Source organism: Sciurus vulgaris (genome assembly GCF_902686455.1).
Source record: "Sciurus vulgaris genome assembly, chromosome: 8".
Classification (NCBI taxonomy): domain Eukaryota; kingdom Metazoa; phylum Chordata; class Mammalia; order Rodentia; family Sciuridae; genus Sciurus; species Sciurus vulgaris.
The window spans coordinates 69,039,909-69,062,291 of record NC_136468.1 but is presented as its reverse complement, the minus strand read 5'-3'; the positions used below and the strand labels follow the sequence as shown (position 1 = coordinate 69,062,291).

At 40.3% G+C, this 22,383-nt stretch overlaps 1 protein-coding gene across 6 annotated transcripts in view; it reads right to left on the bottom strand.

The window, feature by feature from the left end:
- Positions 1–835: 835 nt before the first annotated feature.
- The window catches only part of PIK3CG (phosphatidylinositol-4,5-bisphosphate 3-kinase catalytic subunit gamma), a 35,394-nt gene continuing 13,846 nt past the window's right edge, over positions 836–22,383 (bottom strand). For 5 of the 6 annotated variants that reach the window (XM_079152272.1, XM_079152269.1, XM_079152270.1 and 2 more), the window contains 5 exons: positions 22,204–22,294; positions 21,279–21,409; positions 20,181–20,292; positions 18,617–18,774; positions 836–7,273 (listed from right to left, as the gene is read on the bottom strand). In XM_079152272.1, the coding sequence (XP_079008398.1) occupies positions 6,995–7,273; positions 18,617–18,774; positions 20,181–20,292; positions 21,279–21,409; positions 22,204–22,294 (771 nt within the window). In that variant the 3' untranslated portion in view covers positions 836–6,994. Of the gene's footprint in view, positions 7,274–18,616; positions 18,775–20,180; positions 20,293–21,278; positions 21,410–22,203; positions 22,295–22,383 lie in introns of those variants that run through there. The other variant, XM_079152273.1, reaches the window with a different exon arrangement.

Below are 22,383 nucleotides of genomic sequence, written 5' to 3'. Positions count from 1 at the left end.
CCCATCTGCTGTGAGAGGCAAAGAAGCACTGTGAGGGTGCTGCAAGTGTGTTCGGCACTCTTCTGTGTGTCCCCGTCCCCTATGCTTCCAAGTCAGAGTGCCAATTGCATAATGAGCCCAGATTCAGAACCCAGCCCCCAGATGGGAAGATTCTTACCAAAGCCCCAGGAAATGAGGTTTACTCACTTGTACTAATGAGCAAATGCTTAGAAAAGAAACTGACATTCATATGAAGTGAAAATGAGGCTGTTTACACCTCCAAGGGGGACCTCAAATGTGAGCTGGAGAGCTCAGCATGGCCACAGACGCTGCAAAGATAAGAAGAGCCATGCCAGCTAAGGCATGCCTTGCTGACTGAACAAGCAGCATCCTTAGAGGCCCTCCGTTACCATGCTAAGGGAGAAGTCAAGGCCAGCCTTAGCAGTACATCACAACAGGTAGAGTCAGGTAAAGCAGGAAACTTTAACATGGTCATTTTTTAATGCCAAAAAAAAAAAAAAAAATTCTGACAATAGCTTTGATGTCACTGCTTGATAATTATTGACTTCACATGATTTGTTTTGAGAAACAATTTTTTGAGCTTTTAATGAAATATGATATACGTGAAAGAATATGATTTTTTATGCAAGCTACATTCCCTCCCCCAAATGAAAATACTTAAATTTTCTCTCCCTGATGAGAAACTTGAATAAAGAAAAGTCAAGTTCCCAAATCTAAGAGAAAAAGTAGGCGCAAGGTTAAAAAAAAAAAAAAAAAAGAAAAAAAGAAAGAAAAAGAAAAAGATTAATGCTATGGTGTAGGGAATATTCCTCAAGCTTATCTGACATCAGTCGCTGACACCTTGGTCTAAGTAAGCCAAATAGTCTGGACAGAGAAACTGAGGTAATGGTAAAGACTCGCCATGGAATGAAGGTCTTTGCAGCTGTTGAGGCTGAGCTGGGAGCTGAGGGGAGGCCTCACTCTGTCAAGCATCTCAGCAAGCTGTGATGTGAGCTCGCCTCCGTTCTGCCTTGCCTCATGCTGTGTGCAGGAGCTTGCCATCTCCCTAGCCCTTTGTCTCAGACCTGTTGCTGGGCAGAATTGCTTAGGCATGCTTGGTTTGTTTACACTACCTCAATGTATAGTTCACCTAACAGGCTGACTCTGTTATGCTTTAACAAGCATGTTAACCTGATTGGATAATGTGTCTATATATGTCCTGTACAACCCTAAATAAAATTAGATCTGTGCCTTCAGAGCTCAATCTCTGATGTCTGACTGAGTGCACTGGGGTAGACAGACATCGTTGGTCCTCACTCTCAGCGGACCCCCGTCTCTGAACATCTACGCTATGGTGCAAGCAGACCCTCCCAGACTTTTAATGCATACACAAACCTATCTTTACCTTGAATATGGTCTAGTGCAATGCTGGTCTGTAACCACCTTGTTTCATTCCTCAATGTCATAGCTCTACACAGATGTACATTCTGATCCACTTTATCTTTTCAAGGGCTTCATGGTAGTCCTCTTATGGACGTAGTTTAATTAACTAATTCCCTGAAAGACTTTTGGGTTATTTCTAATTTTTGGTTACTACAAAGATTCTGGTAACTATTTCTGATCACAAGTCTTGGCACACTTGTGCAATAATTTCTAAAGGATAAATCCTTGGATGTGAACTTGCTGGTCAGAGAATAGATACCCTCTCAATTTTAATACATTTTGTCAAAGTGCCATGCATGACTTTACTAACTCACCCTGGTTTCAATGTGTGAAACTGTCCTTTCTCTCAAAATAGTATCAACTCTAGGTAGTACCAATCTTTGCTAAACTGATAGAGAGAATGAACTTACATTATTTTAAATTGCATTTGTTTAGTTAATAGTGACCTGGGGTCTATGTTATATACATGCTGGCCACATGTATTTCCCTTATTTAAAATATTTTTTGAGATGTTGATAGACTTTTATTTTATTCATTTATTTATATGTGGTGCTAAGAATTGAACTCTGTTACTCACACATGATAGGCAAGCACTCTACCAACTGAGCCACAACTCCAGCCCCAAGTATTTCTTGTTTTGAAAACTCAATATATTATGAGGATATATTTAAGTTTTAATTATTGAGTTAGAACTTTTCTTACACTAAGGATATCACTGTCACATATTTTGCATGCAATGAAATATTTTTGATAACAGCAGAAAATATCAAATAAGTTTACTTACATAAACTGTTTTCATCTTTGTGACCAAAAGACCTGACAAGAACAATTTTAGAGACTGAGAGGTTTATTTGTTGCTCATGATTTCAGACATCTCAGTCTACAGATGCTAACTCCATTGCTCTGGACTCGAAGTAAGGCAGAAGGGTGTGGAGGAAGAAATGACTCAGTACATAGCCAACAGGAAGCAGAGAGAGAGAGAGAGAGAGAGAGAGTTACTCTTAACAAGGACAAGATAAATACCCCAAAGGCAAACCCCAGGGATCCACCTCCTCCAGCCACACCCTGCCTACCTACAGTTACCCCAGTTAATCCCAATTAGCACTATTGTTCTGATTAGGTTAAGACTCATAACCCAATCATCTCACCTCTAAACCTTCTAGTATTGTCTCACACATGAGCTTTTGGGCTAATATCTAACATGAGTTAATATCTGAACCATAACACTCTGATTTCTCTCCTCATCTTCCAAAACAGAAAAACTACCATAAAACTTTTAGTTCTTATTCTTCTATTAGTTCTCCAGGCATGCTGTAACAAAGCACCATGGAGTGGATGTCTTAAAAAATAGAAATCTATTCTTTCATAGTTATGGAAGCTATAAGTCTAAAATTAAAATGTTGACAGAGCCATACTCCCTTGGAGACTTTCAAGGGAGGATCCTTCCTTGCCTCCTCCAGTTACTAGTGCCTCCAGGTGTTCTTTGGTTTTTTAAAAGAAAGAATTTAAGTTTCAGGAATATCTGTTTTTTTTTTTTCAATATTAAAAGATACAGAAGATAACAGATTCTTTCCTTTATTTAAATTAACATTTGTAACTACAGTATTTGCAAGTGAAGTTACATGGACTGTACTGAAGAGATGGTCTCAGCTTTCTGGGTGGGTACTTTAGCCAAGATGTGAGTTTAAGGTTTCCCTGGCACTTATCCTAAAATGAGTGATGCAGACAAGCCTTCTCTAAAATCAAATTCATTTACCAGAATTATTGAGCTGGATGAAACTGAAAATAAGCCAACAAAACCATTAAGAAATTCCAACTTCTTTTATTTCTTCATAGTGTTAAATATAATTACCATTTTTTTTTTACATAATCAGGGAAAGCAGAGCCTGGCATACCCAAGATAAGAAATTGCTCCAGAAACTAAGTTGTTTGAACTTATTTTAAAAATAATTAATTTCTCACAAGCATAAGGCCCTGGATTCAATCCCCAGCACCACAAAAAAAAAAAAAAGAAAAAAAAAAAAAAAAAAAAAAATAATTTCCCTTAATAGCAAACACTTCCAAACTATTGTATAGAATTTCTGCATTTAAACTTTTCTAAAACAATTATTATTTAAGCTAGGCACAGTGGCACATACTTATAATCCCAGAGGCTCAGGAGGCTGAAATAGGAGGATTACAAATTTGAGGCCAGCCTCAGCAATTTAACAAGGCCTTAAGCAACTAAATGAGACCCTGTCTCAAAATAAAAAATATGAAGGACCGAGAACGTAGTTCAGTAGTAAAATGCCCTTGGGTTAAATCCCCAGTACCCCCCCCATTAAAAAATAATTATGTATATATGATATAATTACTATAATCAATTTCTTGGAAGTCAAGAGTATTTCCTAGTTATCTATAACGTTGTCCTCCTACTTTCTCCAAAGCATCAGTAAAGTTAGTCAAATGCAGTTCTATGGGGCTGTGTCTAAAACATCTACTTCGCTTTGCTTTACTTTCAGTGACCACGGTTCCACTCCAAGAGCAAAGTTTTAGGTCCTAGTGTACAGCAATAAAGATGAGGTATTTCAATTCCAACAGAAGCAACATTCTGATCGGGGCACTTTTTCTGCACTCATGCAGAGTGCAAAACTGGGCACCAGACCCATTCTTCAGATATACACCAAAGGCGTTTTTCCGTTATGTGCGACCTAGATACCCAGTGCCTCACACTCAGAAGGGCACTGAACTTGGTTTAATGTGCTGCTGTTGCCATCTCAAGTTTCTTAATCATTTTTAAACAACGGCTCCCATGTTTTCATTTACACTGGGCTTTGCAAATAATGTTGCCAGTCTGAGACACACATAAAAGTTGCTTTGGCCTGATTCATTTTGCTTGTGATCTGTGTTTTCATTTGGCACTAAAGATAGAGCTGTGGGTAGTTCCCCAGTGGCAGGATGACCCTAGTTCTAGAAAGTTTTCAAAAGTGTAGAAATTCTTAGTCATGTATTCACTGGAAACAGTAAGGGAAGGAAACATATGAAGATGATTTTTGATTTTTGTTTATCTGCAAGTCCATAGAGTTGAATTAAGCTCTCATTGGAATATGGAAGGATAAAACTCAATGTATATACACGTGCGCACGCAAGCACGCACATGCATATATATCAGCTTCACAAAATAACTGGTTCATTTGAAGAGCAAGTATGTATGCATATGTGCCATAAGCTAAATATAAATCCATTCTTCTCTTCTTTATCATCGAGGTGATTATTTCAGCAATTCAAATGAAAGGCAGGATTTGTACAAGGACTGGGCATGGCTGTTCATTAGAAACACAAAGCTGTCTGTTCTAAATTAGGAAGCATCTTTCTTCCAGTTCTTCTTCAAGAGAATGGTAGGGGATTGTGGTCTAGAGATGCCATGAGATGTCTAACCTCCATTTATAAAGAGAAATGAAATTCAGTACAGGACATGGTCTTTTGTACAGGGGGATAGAGTGTGATTTTGAAAGAATGAGTTGCATGGGGTGTGGTAGCACACACCTGTAGGACCAGCGACTGCGGAGGCTGAGGCAGAAGGATCAATCCAAGCCAGAGCTGGAAACTTAGTGAGACCTTGTCTCAAAATAAAAGAATTTTTTTTTTTTTTTTTTTGAAAATGGGGCTGTATGCAGCTAGTGGTGGAGTACCCCTGGGTAAACCCCTCCCTGCTACCACCACCACACATACACAAAGGATGAGTTGCCAAAGAAGACTTCTTTGTAGATACCTAGGAACAAGAAAATGCTCAGTGGACAATGAACTACCCAGACCCTTCAAAGACCATGCAGGGCTTCTTACTCTGGCTGAGTATTAGATTCATCTTGGAGTACTTAAAAAGATACTGATGCCTGGGTCTCATCTGATGCTGATTAAATTTTAACTTGAGAGTGGAGCACAGGCAAGGGTTTTTTTTTTTGTTTCTTTTTGTTTTTGGTACTTGGAACTCACTTAACCACTGAGCCTCATCTCCAATCTTTTATTTTTTATTTATCTTGCTGAGTTGCTTAGGACCTTGCTAAGTTGCTGAGGCTGACTTTGAACTTGTGGTCCTCCTGCCTCAGCCTCCCAAAGCTGGGATTAAATATGTGCACCACTGTGCCCAGCAAGCAAGGGTATTTTTTAAAGTGTCCCTGGTGATTCTTATTTGCAGGCAGGGTTGAGCATCCCTTGACTTTTTCATATATCAAAGTCCATAAGGTATCTACTTTGAACATTAAAAAAAATAGAAATATATTTACATCTGATTATACTTAAATGTAGACACCATCAACATAATTACTTCTATGTAATTTATTAACTACAGGTAATTAAAGATATATAAATAATTTAGTGATCTCTAAGGTTAATCATGGCAAGACATTTAGGAGATGAAATTTTTTTAAGGAAGGTATTTTAATTGTTTTTAGGAAATATAGGATGTGTCAAAGCCTAAAAGTCTTTGAAACTGAGAAATGGGTAGGACAAGTAGTGTTCTTCCAAACTCTTTAAATAACAAATATCTTCTTCCATTAAAAAATTTAAAAAAAACTTTTGAGACCAAAAATTTAAAGTAAGGCATTTGGAAACTAAATAGTATTTTCTAGAATGCCTCCCTTAATAACACTTTTTAAAATATCCACTAAATATCTTCATAAACTAGTACTTATAATTCTAGTAATCCTAGAACACAAATTCTTTTTCAGTTGAGTTTTGAGTTCTAAGGTAAAGATGTCCTTGACGTTTTCACAGGTCCACAAAGGGTTGTGGAAGGGTGGCAATTGAAGGAGGCAGTGAGCGAAGAAGGCAGGGAGGAACTGAGCAGGTGCAGGCCAGCAGAGCCTTGATGGCGACTTCCTGTTGCTGTGCTGGAGGCCACTGTAATTGTACTGGATCAGAAAAGGTCTCGTCTCTGTTTTTGCTATCCAGACCCTGGAGGCAGACCAGCAGAGGAGAGGGCCCAAGGTTCAGGGTACCCTCTTTGTGCATCTCAGCTGCACTCATTCTGTAAAAGAATCTAAATGCAAAAGACACTGAAAAGACTAACATGCTTTCCTTGCTTTTAGCACACCACTGACATCTGCCAACACTGAGGGGAGGTTTGGAAGTATGGTTTGAAGAATAAGACAAAGGTTACAACAGTTGCATCCTTTTCCCGGGGAGCTTAAAGCACAGAAGGAGAACCCACATGCAGAGTAAACTCAGATGAAAACAGGTTTACTGTTTTAACCAACTATTCTAAAGAATTTCCAGAAGCACTCACTAAGATAGTCAAAATATCAGGCCCGATAAGGATGTCATCAGTCTGTCTGAATTTGAAACATCCTCCAGCATCACTGAGACAAACGAGAAGAAACAAACCTGCAAATAAAGCTGAGCGCTGAACATTACATCAGCAGTGAGCCATGCCAACCTTTTTCTGCAGTGAGGAGTTCAGCTGGGGAAGGAGCTCTGTTCTGAAGTGCCAGCTTTCACAATGTCCTGTTGCATTTTAAATACAAGTTTAATGATGATGACCTGCTGATTAAAAAGCTTTAGGACACAAAGTTGTTTTTCTTTCCAGCCCAGAATATTAGGCTGAGTGTTTCTCTCCTTGCTTGATGCCAAGGACAAGGTGCAGAAACCAGTTAAACTGCACAGTCCATCCTTTGTCTCTGCAGACTTCGATCTGATCCAGAAAGTACTTTTTGGCCTCCTCCTCATTTCTCCCCACTGTCAGGGCATCCCGGATGTACTCGATATCTTCTTTGCTGGTTAACTGGGGCATTCCTGTCATTAACATCATGGAGAACAGGATGATCAGCAGGTTTGTGTGATGGCGAAGGGCTAGGTAGGCCTTGACACAGACATCCTGGACAAAGGAGAAGAAACTGCTGTTACTGGTATCAGAGTGACTTCAGGCTGAAGACCACTGGACTGCTCCGGCATTTACAGTCTCACTGCCCTGAGAAGAAACCATCACCAAAAGACAGCTCTCTGCCCCAGAAGAAAAACTCAGTGAGAACTATTTTTATCATTTCTTCAACACTGCAGTGTAGTCACATAGAAGCAGGGTGTGCCCAAGAAAAGCTAATTGATTCAGGTATTTGTTGTTTGTTATTCTACCTTGTAAATCCAATTTCCCTCCTAGGAAATTGAGGGTAGAAATATCCAGGGTCTCTGAAGAGGAATGAGTCACTTTTTGAATACCATACTGGAATCAATAAACTTTATGTAAGCAAAATAATGTTTGCCAAGAGCTAATGAAATCCAAGGAAGTGAAAGAAATATGGTGTCTGAGATTTAGTTTTATCCTTATTTTGCACTTTGTTCTATTCTAAGAAAGCAGATGAGTTAGCTTTTCACTGCCTGATTCTCGAAATTGTTCAGGGAACTTTGAAATTTTAATACAAATTCTGAATACGGAGACAGAGAGCTTTAAAAAATATGATGGCTGATGCTGCCTCAAAAAAGCTTTGGAGCAGGTGCTACAGGTGAGTTATGCCTACTGAGTAAGCGACAGGTACAATTGTCATTCAAATTGTCCCAAAGCATAGGAAAAGATGCAAGTTTCCCAATTTTATAACATGAGAACATGAGACCTAGAATAAACAAATACACAAAAACAGGTGGAAAACATTTAAAAAAAACGGTAAGACTACTGAGTCACATAGAATAAAACTTAAATATGTGGAGTGACATGGCATGTTCTTAAGAGATAAAATTGCTAATTAACAAGATGCAAATTATTCTCAGACTAATCTATAAACATAATGAAATTTCAATAAAAATTTTTATTGCTATTTAAACTCAGACATAGTTTTAAGTTTATCCAGAATAGTTAGGACCTGAGAGAACATTTTGAAAAAGTACAGTAATGAAAACCATGGTTTCATAGTAGATATTAAAGCACCTTATCAAAATATAATATTTGATTAATTAAGCTGGGTGCATGCCCGGGTGCCCAGCTACTTGGGATACTAAGACAGGAGGATAACAAGTTTGAGGACAGCCTGGGCAACTTAACAAGACCTAGTTAAGGCACAGAGGGCAGCCCATTCTGAGAGCTCAGGACAAGTCAGTCCTTTCCCTCTCCTACCATCTCTTCTCTGCTTACTGTGAAGTCCAAAAGTCTCTTTGGACTGTTCCTGCTGCAGCCCAGGCCTCAGCTGTCCCCTGGCCACAGCCCCAGTGCATTAGTGCTCTTGCATTCTTAATGACTCCACTGATGTCCGGAAATCGTTTTCTTTTGCTCCTCTGTAGTTCTTGGTAATTACAGAGGCTAAGTGCAGACTTCACCTCAGGCTACAGTCTCATTAATATGCCAAATTGCGAGATTTTCACACAGGCTTTGTGGGGATGCCTTTCGATTCTGAATTAGAGTACATTCTGATTTTTAATTATTTCTATCCTCATACATACTGGGGGCTCCAGGCAAATCCCGTGCTGGGTGAGCCCACTGTGTGGTCAATTTCTTTTTAATGGAAAATTTTCATGGAGGAAGATTAACCTGAGGCCAAGTTATTACCACACCAATCCATAGGTGCTCAGTAAATAATTGTTAGATGGTACCATACTGATTCCTTCAGTACCCAAAGAGACGCATTAAGGGAAAGGAACTGTCCTGCTTCTCTTAAAGACCCCCTCAACCATGCAAATGACATTTTTTGTTTTTATTTTTGTGATGTTAGGGATGGATAACCCAGGGCCTCATACTAAACTATATCCCCTGTCTATATGTATGATAATTTTTAGCTGTAATTTATTTGGCTAGTTCTGATTTTCACATACAAGGGTCTCTTATTTGAGAAAGAAAAACTTCCTTCCCAAGTTTAACTATATACCCCTTGTTAGACACAATGTCTAACTGGCTGCACAGACTTAGAGATTCAGAGTAGATATTATTTTCCTTTGCTTAAATTAAGACTGTGGAGCAGTGGTTAACAGCAGAGTCACACCTTGGTGCATAAGTTCAAAGCTTGGCTTTCTTACTGACAAGCTGTCATCAGGCAAGTCACTTAACTTCTCTGGGCCTCAGTTTCCTTATCTGTAGAATTAGAATAATAGCAATAGCAGTAACAGCATTCATTTCATATGGTTGTGGTAAGATTTAAGTGCTAGGTAGCTGGTTAGCTATTACTACTAAATACTTTGCAAAGTTGCATTATTGAACACACACACACTTACCAATGCTAAGAAGGTCCCTTTCCCATCTAGACCATCTGTCCAAAATTCTCCTTAGATGGCAAAGATGTAGGGGGTGAGATGGGTCAGAATGGGAGATGAGCCTCACCCCACTGAGTGCTGGGGGCAGGGTTGACTTCATGCTGGCTCACTGAGGTGGGTGGGATGGAGGCCTGGGGCACCTGGCTACATCTGCAGCTGGTTCTCTTGCCTGAGGAGCCTGGTTGAGCACCTGCTCCACCCACTCAAGCCCCAGAAGTTTCACTTCTGTCCTCTGAGTTCAGCCATGGCATCTGTGAACCTGGCCTGACCATTCAGCTTGGGCCCAGGGGCCTGTGGTTTGAGGGACTGTGAGGATGTGGCTTGGGAACTCAGGGGAAAATCCAGAACACAGAAGTTACTGGCTGTCAAAACAGAATTTTCCCTTTTGCCAGGGCTGCCTGTCCTTGACCTCACACATTCCTTTCAACTGTATCTTGAGGCTCTGTATAATTGAGTGAAGAAGAATAGGTGATGGAAGAATCTGATTTGGGGGACTTAATGTACTTGTTAATGCGAGTGAATTATTATTAATGTCTTTAGCTGGAACACTCTCCATTAGTAGCTAGTAAATAGGTCAAACCTATGTAGTACTTTGCTCTTAATTTCATTGTTGATTTAAATGCCTTAATTCCAGCAGCTAAGTACCAAAAGAAAGGATTGTTTTTACAAAGCTATCACCCCCATAAATTTTGGAAACAAGGGAATTTATTCCCATTTCAGGGCCCCACCTTTGACTTGATTTGCTAACTGCCCCACTTATCAGTTTGCTAAAGAGGAAGCAAACTACTTCTATACACAATCTCCTAGTTTCTTAATCACTGATGAGCTATGACTGCTGTAGACTATCCAGGACCATAGGGAATATCTTTTCTTACAGCAAACCCTCCATTCTCATCTAGAAATGAAGTGGAAATAAAGTATTCTTGAACATATATACAAAAATGAAGAAGTAATATTACAACCATAAAATAGAAACTCTAGGGAAAGATTCTGAGGCTGAGGGGAGAGCGAGCTCACAAAAATTCATCAATGAAAAAAAAAGTTCCCATCCACTTCCTTTTGCTAAATATTAGTGTTGCTTCTGTCTGCCAAAGGTAGGACACAGGAGAGAAAAAAAGTTTCAGTCTATAGTAAAGGATTTTATTTATTTATTTTTAAAATAAAAACCAAGACATTGGCTAGCCAATGTCTTTGGGAGTCACTTTGGCCAACCAGAGAAGGTCATTGATTAGTAGACCTAATAATGCAGGAAGCATCACTCTCTGGTAAATCTGAGCTAGAGGGTGCCCAACACTTGACCATGCACTTGTTGAGTTTGAATTAGGATTCATATCTTCACAGACTCAAAAGTGGTTCTGAGACTAGCTCTTTGCCAGGGAAAGCACTATGCTGTTATTTCAAATATTTAGCTAGAAACTCATTAGAAGCCCAAAGGCTACAATTAAACTGTTCTACTTCAGTCAATATTCAGAATAGCCTATATGTAGGGGAGTGTGTGTGTGTGGGGGGGGGGGGGGCGTGGTTTGTGTGTGTGTATATATATCTTCCAGTCTTGCTCCAAAAAGGATTTAAGGTGAACTATTCGGATAGATAAAAGTCAAAACAACATCAGTGAAATCAGTGAAAGGTGGACGGAGAAAGGAAAGGGAATAACAAAGGAAATGGTCCACAAAGGCCAGGAGAAAGACACTAATTTAAAACCACACATCACAAACACTGTAGACTTGTATGGGTGGTCTTCAAATATATCTCTAACCAAGAGGAAACTCTAATCTGTAACTTCATCCAGTGCTTACAGGATTTGTATAGGAGAAGCACCACTCTTCTAGAAACCAAACTCAATAGAAAATTCACCAGGGCATTTATGAAGAGTACCACTCTGTAATGTGGCAAATGAAGTCCTTGATCATATTCTCATGACAACAAAAAATTCTCTAAAAGGAACTAAAATCAAGAGGCCGATGCTAGGTGAAGGATTGTTCTTCATTAGTGTTTAAAAGTAGCAGGAACTGAGGGTACTGCATGCTGGTCCATTAACCTGTACATCCAATCCAAGGCTACCTCCAGTCTTGGATTCATATCTTTTCTAGAATAGCAATCAGTCTCAATAAACTGAACAAAGTACTAACAATCTGGCAATCTCATGCAAGTCTGTATCTGGTGGAGATTTCACACCAATATATTCAAACCCCTAAATGTAGCTCCTGCTGAACCCTCTGGGCAATCCACAACACAAAGTGAAGTACTGAGAGTCTCCTACCTGGGATTGAGGAGACCTAACTAGTGGGCCAGGGTAAAAAATTCCAAGAGTGAATTCTTAATCAGCTCAGCACATTTTGTGTAATGTGACAGATGAACTTGTCATCTCCCACTTGACCTATAATAGACCTTAATTAGAATAATTGTGGTTAATCAAATGACGTCATTGCTTTGCTCTGCTCTCCACCCCCTAGTCTGGTCCATCACTATTTTAAGTTGGATCCAAAATTCCTTTCTTGACTCAAGTTCTATATTACACATTCCATAGATACCTATGTTCCATTTGTACTGGGGTATTGTACTTTTTCTTCATAAATACTGCTTGTGTGTACTTTTCTTTATGTAGTCACTCATGTTGTTTTTTCTGCCTAGATGTTCTTTCTCTTCCCTGTGTCTTCCTGACAAAATGAAATTGAATTCAGCCCCAAAGAACTGATAAAAAATACTTCCTTCTCTGAATAGTCCTTTTCTATCCTCCAGTGCAGGATTAATTGCTCCCTCTGCAAACCACTCTTAGCACAAAGTTATGCACGTCTAGGTCTTACTGCATTCTGCGGCTGTGCCTCTGCCTAGCAGTGTCTGGCACACTGTAGCTAAGCTACGAAGGTGAGATGGACGGATGCTTGATGTGCAGTAGCCAAGGTCAGTCTTGGGCAAGATTCACCTCTTTAAAAATCAGGAGAAACTGGAGAACAATTATATCTGAAGGGGATTAAGCTGGAAAGGTACCTTGCCTTTTTGAGGGTGATACTTGACCCTTCTTTGTGCCTGGCACAGCTCCTGAAATAGAGCAGGTATTTAGTAAGTGTATGAGAATCAGTGTTCTCTTTTGGATGTGGTGAACAGGACCTGGTGACTGCAACAGGATGGAGTAGGAGTTTGGGAAAGGCCAGCTGGCAGGTTACAGGTTACAGGTGTGCAGACTTCCACTTGAAGGAAGGGGAGACAGAGAACAGGGAGTAATGGTGAGTGCCTGCAGTCCTTAGAAGAGTGTCAGGTGGTGAGGTCTCTGTAGTGCCTGCGGCTTGGCTTCGAAGGGGGTGGGGCCCTGGTCCTAGAGGTAGGTAGGTTAGGCTTCTGGTAGAGGAACTGAGGCACAAACAGAGCAACCTGGGCTCCAAGGGTGGAAAAGGTTATAGCAGAGATGGACGTTAGCTGGGTAAAGGGTCTTAAAAACTTCCCGAGTCAGGGGCTGGGGTTGTGGCTCAGTGGCAGAGTGCTTGCTTAGCATGTGCGAGGCATTGGGTTTGATCCTCAGCACCACATAAAAATAAATAAATAAAATAAAGGTGTTGTGTCCATCTACAACTAAAAACAAACAAACACTCAAGAAAGCCCTTCCTGGGTCAGGACTCTGCAAAAGGACTGGGCAGGCAGCTGAGCCTGGAGCCTGTAAGTGCAACCTGGCTTGGTGAGGAGACTGTTGGCACTGGAAACAGGGCGGGGCCTGGTCAAACTGGCAAGAAAACTATCATCGGTCTAGGTTAAAATAACACCATAAATAGACTCCAGACCTCTCTCCCATGAAATGCTTCTTAACAGTGACATCTAGGGGCAAGCACCATTTAGGGACATTCTTCAAACTGCCTGCTTTGCACAAATGTGGCTGCAAATGGTACTCACCTCACCTGCGGACCAGATTTATCTGACATACATTTGCTTAGTGTCTACTGTGTGCAAAGAACATCTTTAAAATGATCATTTTAAAGAGAACAAGTTGTTCATGCTCCTGGAAATCTGTCCCCTAGTGGACACCTCCTACATGTGTGTACTCTGTGTCCCGTTCTCTGGGTATAGATTACTGTCCTGCTTGCAGGGAAATGTAATATTTATTTCAGTAAGGAAATCTCTACACAGGTGTGAATAGACATCCATAGACATCCAATGACACTTCCATATTTGTGTTATTTAATAAAACACTCAATTTCATAATTAGGGTTAGTTCCTCATCCGATGTGTGGACGTGTTGTTACCTGTGCTGCGAAGCCTCATTAATTTCCATGTGATGGTAGCTCGTCAATCTGTGCCCGAGTTACCATTTCATAAACTCAGAATGCAGTGTATGGTAGGGAAGGAAGACCCCGGAGGGGTCCTGTCTGACCCTACTCTTCCCTGTGCAGAAACTGCCCCTCCCCTTTTGCTCCTTTATTCAGCAAGTGTTTACTGAGTCTCAGGCTCCACATAAGGGACACAGGACACTCGTGGCCCTGCTGCATGTAGCCTGTCTGGAAGGGAGAGTCAAACGGTGAACAGGCACAAATACTATAAACTGTGATAGTGCAGGAAATGGGAAAGGGGCTGTGGCAAAGCCTATCAGGAGGGGTCCTAGGTTGGAAGGCTCCCCTGAAGAATGGCACTTAAGTGAGACTAAAGGCCAGTGAGGGCCTTCTGAACAGAAAGGTTCAGAAGTGAACTGGTCACGTCTTGACCAGTGAGACCACTTGGGGTGGTGGAAGATGCAGAAGGCTGTGACTGACTGACGTGAGGGGTGAGGGGAGCCAGCAGAGAGGGTGGCGGTGCTGACCATGGGTGAGGCTGCAGCAGGCAGGCCCCCTGGCATGGGACTTGCAGGCCAAACTTGGATGTTCATATTTTATTCAAGGTGATGAACTACCATTACATGGAAGTCTGAAGTAAGGGATTAACAAATCAAGTTCTTAAGTTCAGTTGTTCAGAAAATTCGGATTATCTTCAGCCTTTTAAAAGACCAAATACTACTTAATAGAATGAAGGAGAAACACTGAAGCGGTGGGACACCAGGATTTTGATAGTTTACTGATATTTTAAAATACATTGCTGTCTTTCGTTTTTAGTAAAGAAGCATTCACTACTTTTAAACTTAGAAAAAAGCCAACGAATAAATACAAATAAATGGGAAATAATGTTTCGTTTGCTATTGATATAAATGTGTTTGTGTGCCATATAGGTTCTACAACTGTTAATTGAAATTTAGAATTAAGTGGTCTAAAGTAAATTATTAGCAGGTTAACAACCGTTTACTTTTTTTTTTTTTTTAAATATCTTCAGTAAAGCTGAAATTTTCCTAAAGAGAATTTACTTATCAAAATTGTCATCACTACAATATGTCAGTTTAATACCCTATGTGTAGGATGCTGCAAAAACTGCCAGGTACTCTCAGGTTCACACAGTGGGCCTTGGTTTTCTCTAATTCTAGCTTGTTCCTGAACTCACCCCTGTTCAAGAAGTAATTTATGACTACAGTTCCAGGCTAAACTATCTACCTGGGAAAGGAGAGAGATGAGATAAAGCACAGCCTTCCTCTTTTGGTTCCCTTACTTCCTGTATTGCTGACTACCAGCAACCCACGTTTTTAATTTCTTCGTGGCGAAAGCTCACCTCACCCTCAACAAAAAGTGGGTCAACTTTTCTCCACCCTTTTAACAGATTAATCAGATATACAGTAGGTCTTAATTAACCTTCTAGGGTCAAACTTAGCAACTGACTGGAAATGAGGACACTTTTAACTCAAAATACTATGTACAACGTTTCCCCTAAACCCGGCTGCTTATTATACGAGACTATGCGACACTGTTGATAGAGTTTAGAGAGGTGGGCCCTGAGCAAGAACAACCTCAGTTCAAAAAGGAAACATACAACTTGGAAAGAGAAACCCCTGGATTAACAGTATGTGAACGAATACAAAAGAAAAAGAGAAAAAAAAATTGTCCAAGGTCAGAGTTGAACGATGAAGGTTTGGTTGCTGGTCTTTGTCAATAAGGAAACTTTGGAAATTCTGTGTGTGTATAATTTAACACAGTGGTTCAGCTTTTTCTTGTTGTGAGGGAGGAAGATGGGGGGCAAGAAGGGAGGATGTCAGAGAAGGGCGTAAGGAAGGGGAAACAGAAGGTGGGGTTTGGACTCTGCCTGTTTGTTAACCAGGATGTGTCACTTGGTCATGTTTTACAAGTTGCCTTGTTTTGAAAACTCTTTCTCCATTTAAAAGTTTTCAGAGTCTGAAGACTCTGGCAGTGGCTTACCGAGTGTCTGCTCTGGTCTAGGGTCTAGGCTAAGCATGCTACGCATTTCATTTAAATAACCCCTCCCTCCCTCTGTCTCCTGCCTGCAGATGTGAGCAGTTTGCTCTGACAAGTGTTCCTTGCCTTTGCCACCCAGTGACCTCACCTATGTCAGAGACGTGGGGCTGCCTGAACTTGGGCAGGAGCCCTTGGAACTGTGAGCTAAATAACCCTTCTCTCTTTCTCTCTCCCTCTTTAAAAATATTTTTAAAGTTGTCAATAGACCTTTATTTTATTTATTTCTATGTGGTGCTGAGAATTGAACCCCGTGCCTCATACATGCCAGGCAAGTGCTCTACCACTGAGCCACAACCCCAGCCCTCCTTTTCTCTTTATTAAAAGATAACAAACAAAAAAAAAATAATTCCTGGCAAAACCACATGAGGCAAATCTGATTCCCTTTTCAGATGAAGAAAGCAAGGTTCTGAAAGGGAAAGTAATTTTCATCATATGCAGGCTATTAAGAAGCAGGGCCAGGATGAGACTCAAGTTTGTCTGTTCCAAAAGCTAGCCTTTCTCCCACCATGCTCTGCTCTGCTTTCTATCTGTGTTTGAGGCTGAAAATGGGTACATTCACAGGCACTGAAAATATAGGAGAGTCCTCTCAAACCTAGGTACATCGAAGGACAACAGAATTCACAATGATGTGTTTCGGTGGTGCCCACTGACTAGGTGTTGCTTTAGTGAAAGACGTTTTAACAGCCTGAGAAACAACCTTGGTGACAAAGGATATCCAAGAGGACAGATTAGACAAAATCTTACTGCAAGCTGGGTATGGTGGCACAAGCCTGCAATCCCAGATGCTCAGGAGGCTGAGGCAGGAGGATTGCAGGTTCAAAGCCAGCCTTAACAACTTAGCGAGGCCTTAAGCAACTTACTGAGACCTATTTCAAAATAAAAAAAAGTTAAAAACAGGCTGGGAATGTGGCTCAGTGATTGTGTCGCTGGGTTCAATCCCTGGTACCAAAAAAAAAAAAAAAAAAAAAATATATATATATATATATATATATATATATATATATATATATACACACACACACACACACACATACACTCTCACTGCAGATGGGTGTTGCTTTGGGTGGAAGTTGCCGGTAGGGGCAGGAAAGCTTTCCTTGGCCTTCTCACACCAAAGATCTTTTCATTAAAAAATGTTTTGAAACTGAAAACAAAAGCAGCAAGCAAGAGAGTCAAGGGGAGGTACTTGCTGGGATCTTATGGGTGACTTGGGCACTGTGGGGGTCTACGGGGACATCAATAGCAACAGGATAGATGGGCAGTCAGCCTAGGGAACATCACTGGCAAAAGGAAGAGAATGTACATACAGAGAAGGAGAGCCTGTTGATAAGGTGAAGCTCTCAGTTTGTTTGGTTCTCTGAATCACAGTTTATCACTGCTGTGTTTGTACAAAGATTGTCAGATGAACCCCCCTTGCGGGAGAGTAGAACTGAGTGTTTTTCCCCCTTAAATTGTGAAATTCTTCCATGTTCTTTTTTTTTTTGAAGCATTTTGTCTTCCAGTAAGTTGTCAAAATATATGATTTTTAACTTTAAGGAAAAACAGGACTGAAATGTGTCAAGTCTCTGGAAACAGTCTAAAACTCAATTGAGTTTATACAGGAAAACACACTGTAAAAACCCTAAGACCATCTGGCCACAGAGATCTCAGTTTCTCTGACAACACCGCTGGAACTGTAGGAGGGTGAGTCTTTAATTACCAGATGGAACACCAGCCAGAACAAACAAGAACACACAGGTCATAAATCAATATGTCCAAGTACCTGTTCCACTGAAGTTCAAGGCCCATGTCATCTCCCAAGGGTCACAGTGGACTCAAGAGGAGACTCAGGGAAAGGACTTCTCCCAGGGATGTACAGTGCAGATCAAACCAAGATTAAGACATGCCATGGGGGGTGGTCATTTAAAGGCAAATGGACATATCAAATCATGATTCTTAGTTTTGCATTGTCCATGAACAGTTATTAAGTTTGCAAGTGCAAAATGTTCTCATTCAGTCAACACTGGGTACAGACTGGGCAGGAATGAGAAAGGAAGTAGAATTTGAACACTCCCAGGGAGATGGTAGACTCATAAGGGAAATAGGACAAACCAGAGTTGTATGTAGAACCTGTGGTCAAACCGATGAGATTTTCAATGAGAGAAGGGACTATCCTTTCAAAAAAACAAATACAAAAGCAAGATACACACAGTGACACAAAAATAATTCTACGCTAGTAGTGTGATAAATACACACATAGTAAAAACCCAGGGAGCTCACAATTGTTTGAGTGCCCCCCAAAATTTTTCAATATTCAATATTCGCGTTTGAATCTTTTGTCCGTATCTTCAACAGATCAATATCCAATGGCTAAATTTCTCACCAGGTGTCCCTCCTTAAAGCCTCTCTTCAGTACCGGCATCATCCTGGAGTTCTGTATTTGCCAGTCCCACTGCTTATGGAATATTTTTACTTAACTGATAGGTTTTAGGTGGGAGGATGGCTGAGAAGCACTGTTTTGCACTTGGGGAATGAATAGAGGTGACGGGGAGGAGGTAGGGTTGGTCTCACCAGAAGGGGACGGGAGAGAGGCTGGATGAGCCTCCAAGTCGGGTGAGAGGTGAAGGCCGCACAGCTGCACACACCACCTGCTTGTTTGGTACTCTCAATAGGAGACAAAGAGGGAGGTGACATACCTGAAATTTCTGGAAGTGTGGACTTGTCTTCTTTCCAGAAGTTCCCATCACAAACAAGAAGTCTGGGGTTAGCACAAATGGCACTCTCTCTTTATTAATGCCCAGGAAACTTTTGTAATTCCCAAGAATGTGCCCAAAGTCAATATGAAATAAATTTCCTTAAAAGAAAAAAAATCTGACATTATTATACCAACATACATGCTTGGAAAAACACTTTGCTTCTTGAGATAATTTTTAAGTTGCTTGAAAATGAGCCATCTTGGGTTAAAGCATCTTTTACATGTCTTACTATTTTGTCATATTTTCGGTCTTAACAGGTGTGCGAAAGTAGTAACCACAAAGAAATCTTTGAACCAAATATGTTTGTTTTTGATATCTTTATGGTATTCTCTAGATGACAGACAAGTGGCATTAAGAAAATTAAAAATGATCACCGCGAAATTATTCTTAGAAATAGAAATCAAAACTCTCTGGCTAATAAGTCACCATTATCCCTAAGATTCCCTTATGCCTTCACATAACTCCAGATAGCCTGATGTTGAACTCTGGGCTGTACTTTCAAGCAGAACAATAGAAATAAATCACTTTGAATCTCCTTTGCATCAATATCTACCACCACATCATTTCTTCTCCTTTATTTGATCTTCTATCATTTCTGTAGTCCAAAAATGCATTGCCTATTTTGCATTATTCTGATCTTCATGGGTAGTAAGCAATTTGCCCCCTTGTTGGGCTTTTCCCAGAATCTATTCTGAAATTGGTTCAGATTATATAAAGAAAATTCTCATGGTGTGGTGACCACTACTGAGCACTGTTAGACTGGACAGTGAACTGGCAAGACGGGGTGAGTTAGGCAGAAAGAACTTTTCAGATTTATTTATTTATTTGTTTGGTACTGGGGATTGAACCATTGAGCCACATCCCCAGTCCTTTTAATTTTTTTTATATAGAGACAGGGTCTCATTAAGTTGCTTAGGGCCTTTCGAAGTTGCTGAGGCTGGCTTTGAACTTGCAATCTTCCTGTCTCAGCCTCCTGAGTCACTGGGTTACAGTTGTCTATCACCATGCCCAGAACGTTTCAGGTTTAAGGGTATTTCAGAGGTTTTTGTTTTGTTTTTACTGTTTCTGTGAAATAGCGAATACTGTTGATCAACCCTACCTTCACTATCTCCTGAGATACCCTACCCTACTTTTCTAACTCTTTCTGTCTCTTCCTCCTTTACTCAGTCCTCAGCCCTCAAGGTGGGTGGTGTCTGTAGAGTGATCACAGCACTAGTGTCCCTACATAATTATAAATTCTAAATCTGTGCTCTGGTCTTGAACTTGCTTCAAAAATTTCTCTGTGATGGGAGGATGGGGGAAGGGAGTGAGTATGTTTAATAAGGACAGCGTTTTAGATGGGGAAGATGAGAAAGTTGTGAAGATCGATGGCGGTGATGCTTGCACAACAATGTGAATGTGCTCAGCGTCCACTGAACTTCACACTTAAGTGGTTAGAACAGAGAATTTTGTTATGTGTGTTTTACCACCATAAAATAAGTTATTCTGCAATAGATAAACTCACCTGTCTCTGAAATCATAATATTGTCGTTGTGTCTGTCGCCTATTCCAAGAACAAAGGTTGCCACACAGTAGCCTGCACAGGAATAAACAAATCTCTCCACTGCTGCCTGAAACTAATTAAAATGAATTCGAATATTAATTGTCCTCTAACTTCAAAGAGCAGCATGAATCTCTTATAAATGACTTCCAGAAAGACACTGTTCTGGGAACCATTTTTAGAGAACAAGTTACTTGCACCTGATTTCATTAGCATTATATCTACCAAGTGCCAACTTTGACATTGCTCTGCTTATATTTTAGGTGAAGATTCAATACATCACAACAGCACGAGGGGGACACATGAGTCAAAGGGCAACAGAAATTTAAACAAAGGGTTTGTTTCCTCTCCATGCATCACTTGCTCACAAGAATGTGGACCCCACAGTAATTTCTTCTTCATCAGTGAACATGTTTTGCTTGTGACCATTTACGAGTATGCATGGGTTCACAAATCCATATGTATAACAGATTAATAAGTACTGCTAATTATATTTCCTCCCCAAAAGGCTGCTAACCATGCAAATGAGAAGTGCTAATCCTGTGCAGTAGAACTTTAGATGACAGCCAAACAGCCCAACCACACAGCTTGTGATGGATTCGGCATATGCACTTCAGAGGATGGTGGAACTGACATTTTTTGCATCCATAATTTACCATTTGTATTAGAGTGCAGTGGTAAATTATAAATTATGTTGTTGGTTATGTGGTATTTCCTAGGTAGGAAAGAATTTATACGTGGTAACTAAATCTTTATGAGAACAAAAAATAGCCATAAAAGGTGCTAGCAGATAATTTTATGGAACCAAATTTTATACAAAATGTGCCTGGGAAGCAAAGCAAAGGATAATAATGCTCATGGGGTTGGGAACTGAGCATTTCTGTTTTATACAGATGTGCTATGTCATCAGGGAAAAGTCCTCAAACCCCCCACCTCCTCACCAGTAAAGGATTCACCAACACATGGGGATGCAAGACCCTCGAAGATCCTCTGGAAACCTGGAACCACTGCTGCTATATAGATGACGTGTAAGGGGCCTCTGCAGGGGGAGGCCCAGCTCACCTTTTCTTCAATGGGGCATTTTTCTTTGAGCCAGTGATTCAGGACTTCGTCTTTGAATGCACCTGTGTTGCCCACTGTGCTTTGCTGGATTTTGGCAATTGTTGTGGCATCTTTCACGATCTCGATCATTCCTACATTGAGGATGAGGAGTTTGATGGAGGTGGGGGCTTAGTGCCTCCTGACCCAGAGGGGGAGTAACCTGTCTTTGTTGAATGCGGGGCAGAGGGGTCTTTTTTGTTTGTTTTTAAGTAAATGAGAGGGCTGTTTTCCAGATCTGTGTTGTTGGTTTTTAAAGAAAGTTGTATGGGATATTCTTGCAATATCCCTGAATGAAAGGGGAAAGGGTTGGTTTTGATCAGCAATGAATAAAGGCATTTATATGCTGAGAATAACCCACCTCACCCAGTGATCTGTGCCTTTTCCTTTATAAATTACAGGGTCAAATGTAAAATGGTTTTGTACTGTTCTCATATCAGAAACTTACATAAAACTATGTTTGATTGAAACTAAAATCTTAAATGTCTATAAAGGTACCCAAGAGTAGAGTGTGTAATAGCTTTAATAATGTGAATTTTGCAATTTAAAAATAAGTGACAGATCTTGCTAATTTTAAATGTTATTTGTGAGAGAAAAATTTAATGTGTAATGAAATGAGTTAAAGTTTAGAGGTGAAGTAAAGAGAAAGGAACAAGTTCTTACTGAAATCATTTCCATGTACAGTCACAAGGACTTGAATCATGCATTCATGTATTTTCAACATATCCGTATTAAATTGAGAGGCACATTCACCAGCCTGGGAACATTTTCTTCTCCTTTATATGGATGATGATCCTAATTTTTCAGTTATTAAATGCCTACACCAAGGGAGCTATGATCTTTTAAAATTAGCTGAATGGTATATTCATCTCCTGAGGTAATCACATACCTATTTTGTCCCCAGTTGAAATGCAACCATATGGCAGGAGGCACAAATCCAAAGATTCAGTCTCCCAAATGGACTCCATGATTCGTAGAATCTGGGCATCAAAAACAGAAAAGATTCTATTATATATATATGTATATTTACTTCATATATTTTTCTTCTCCTTCAAAAAAAAAAAAAACC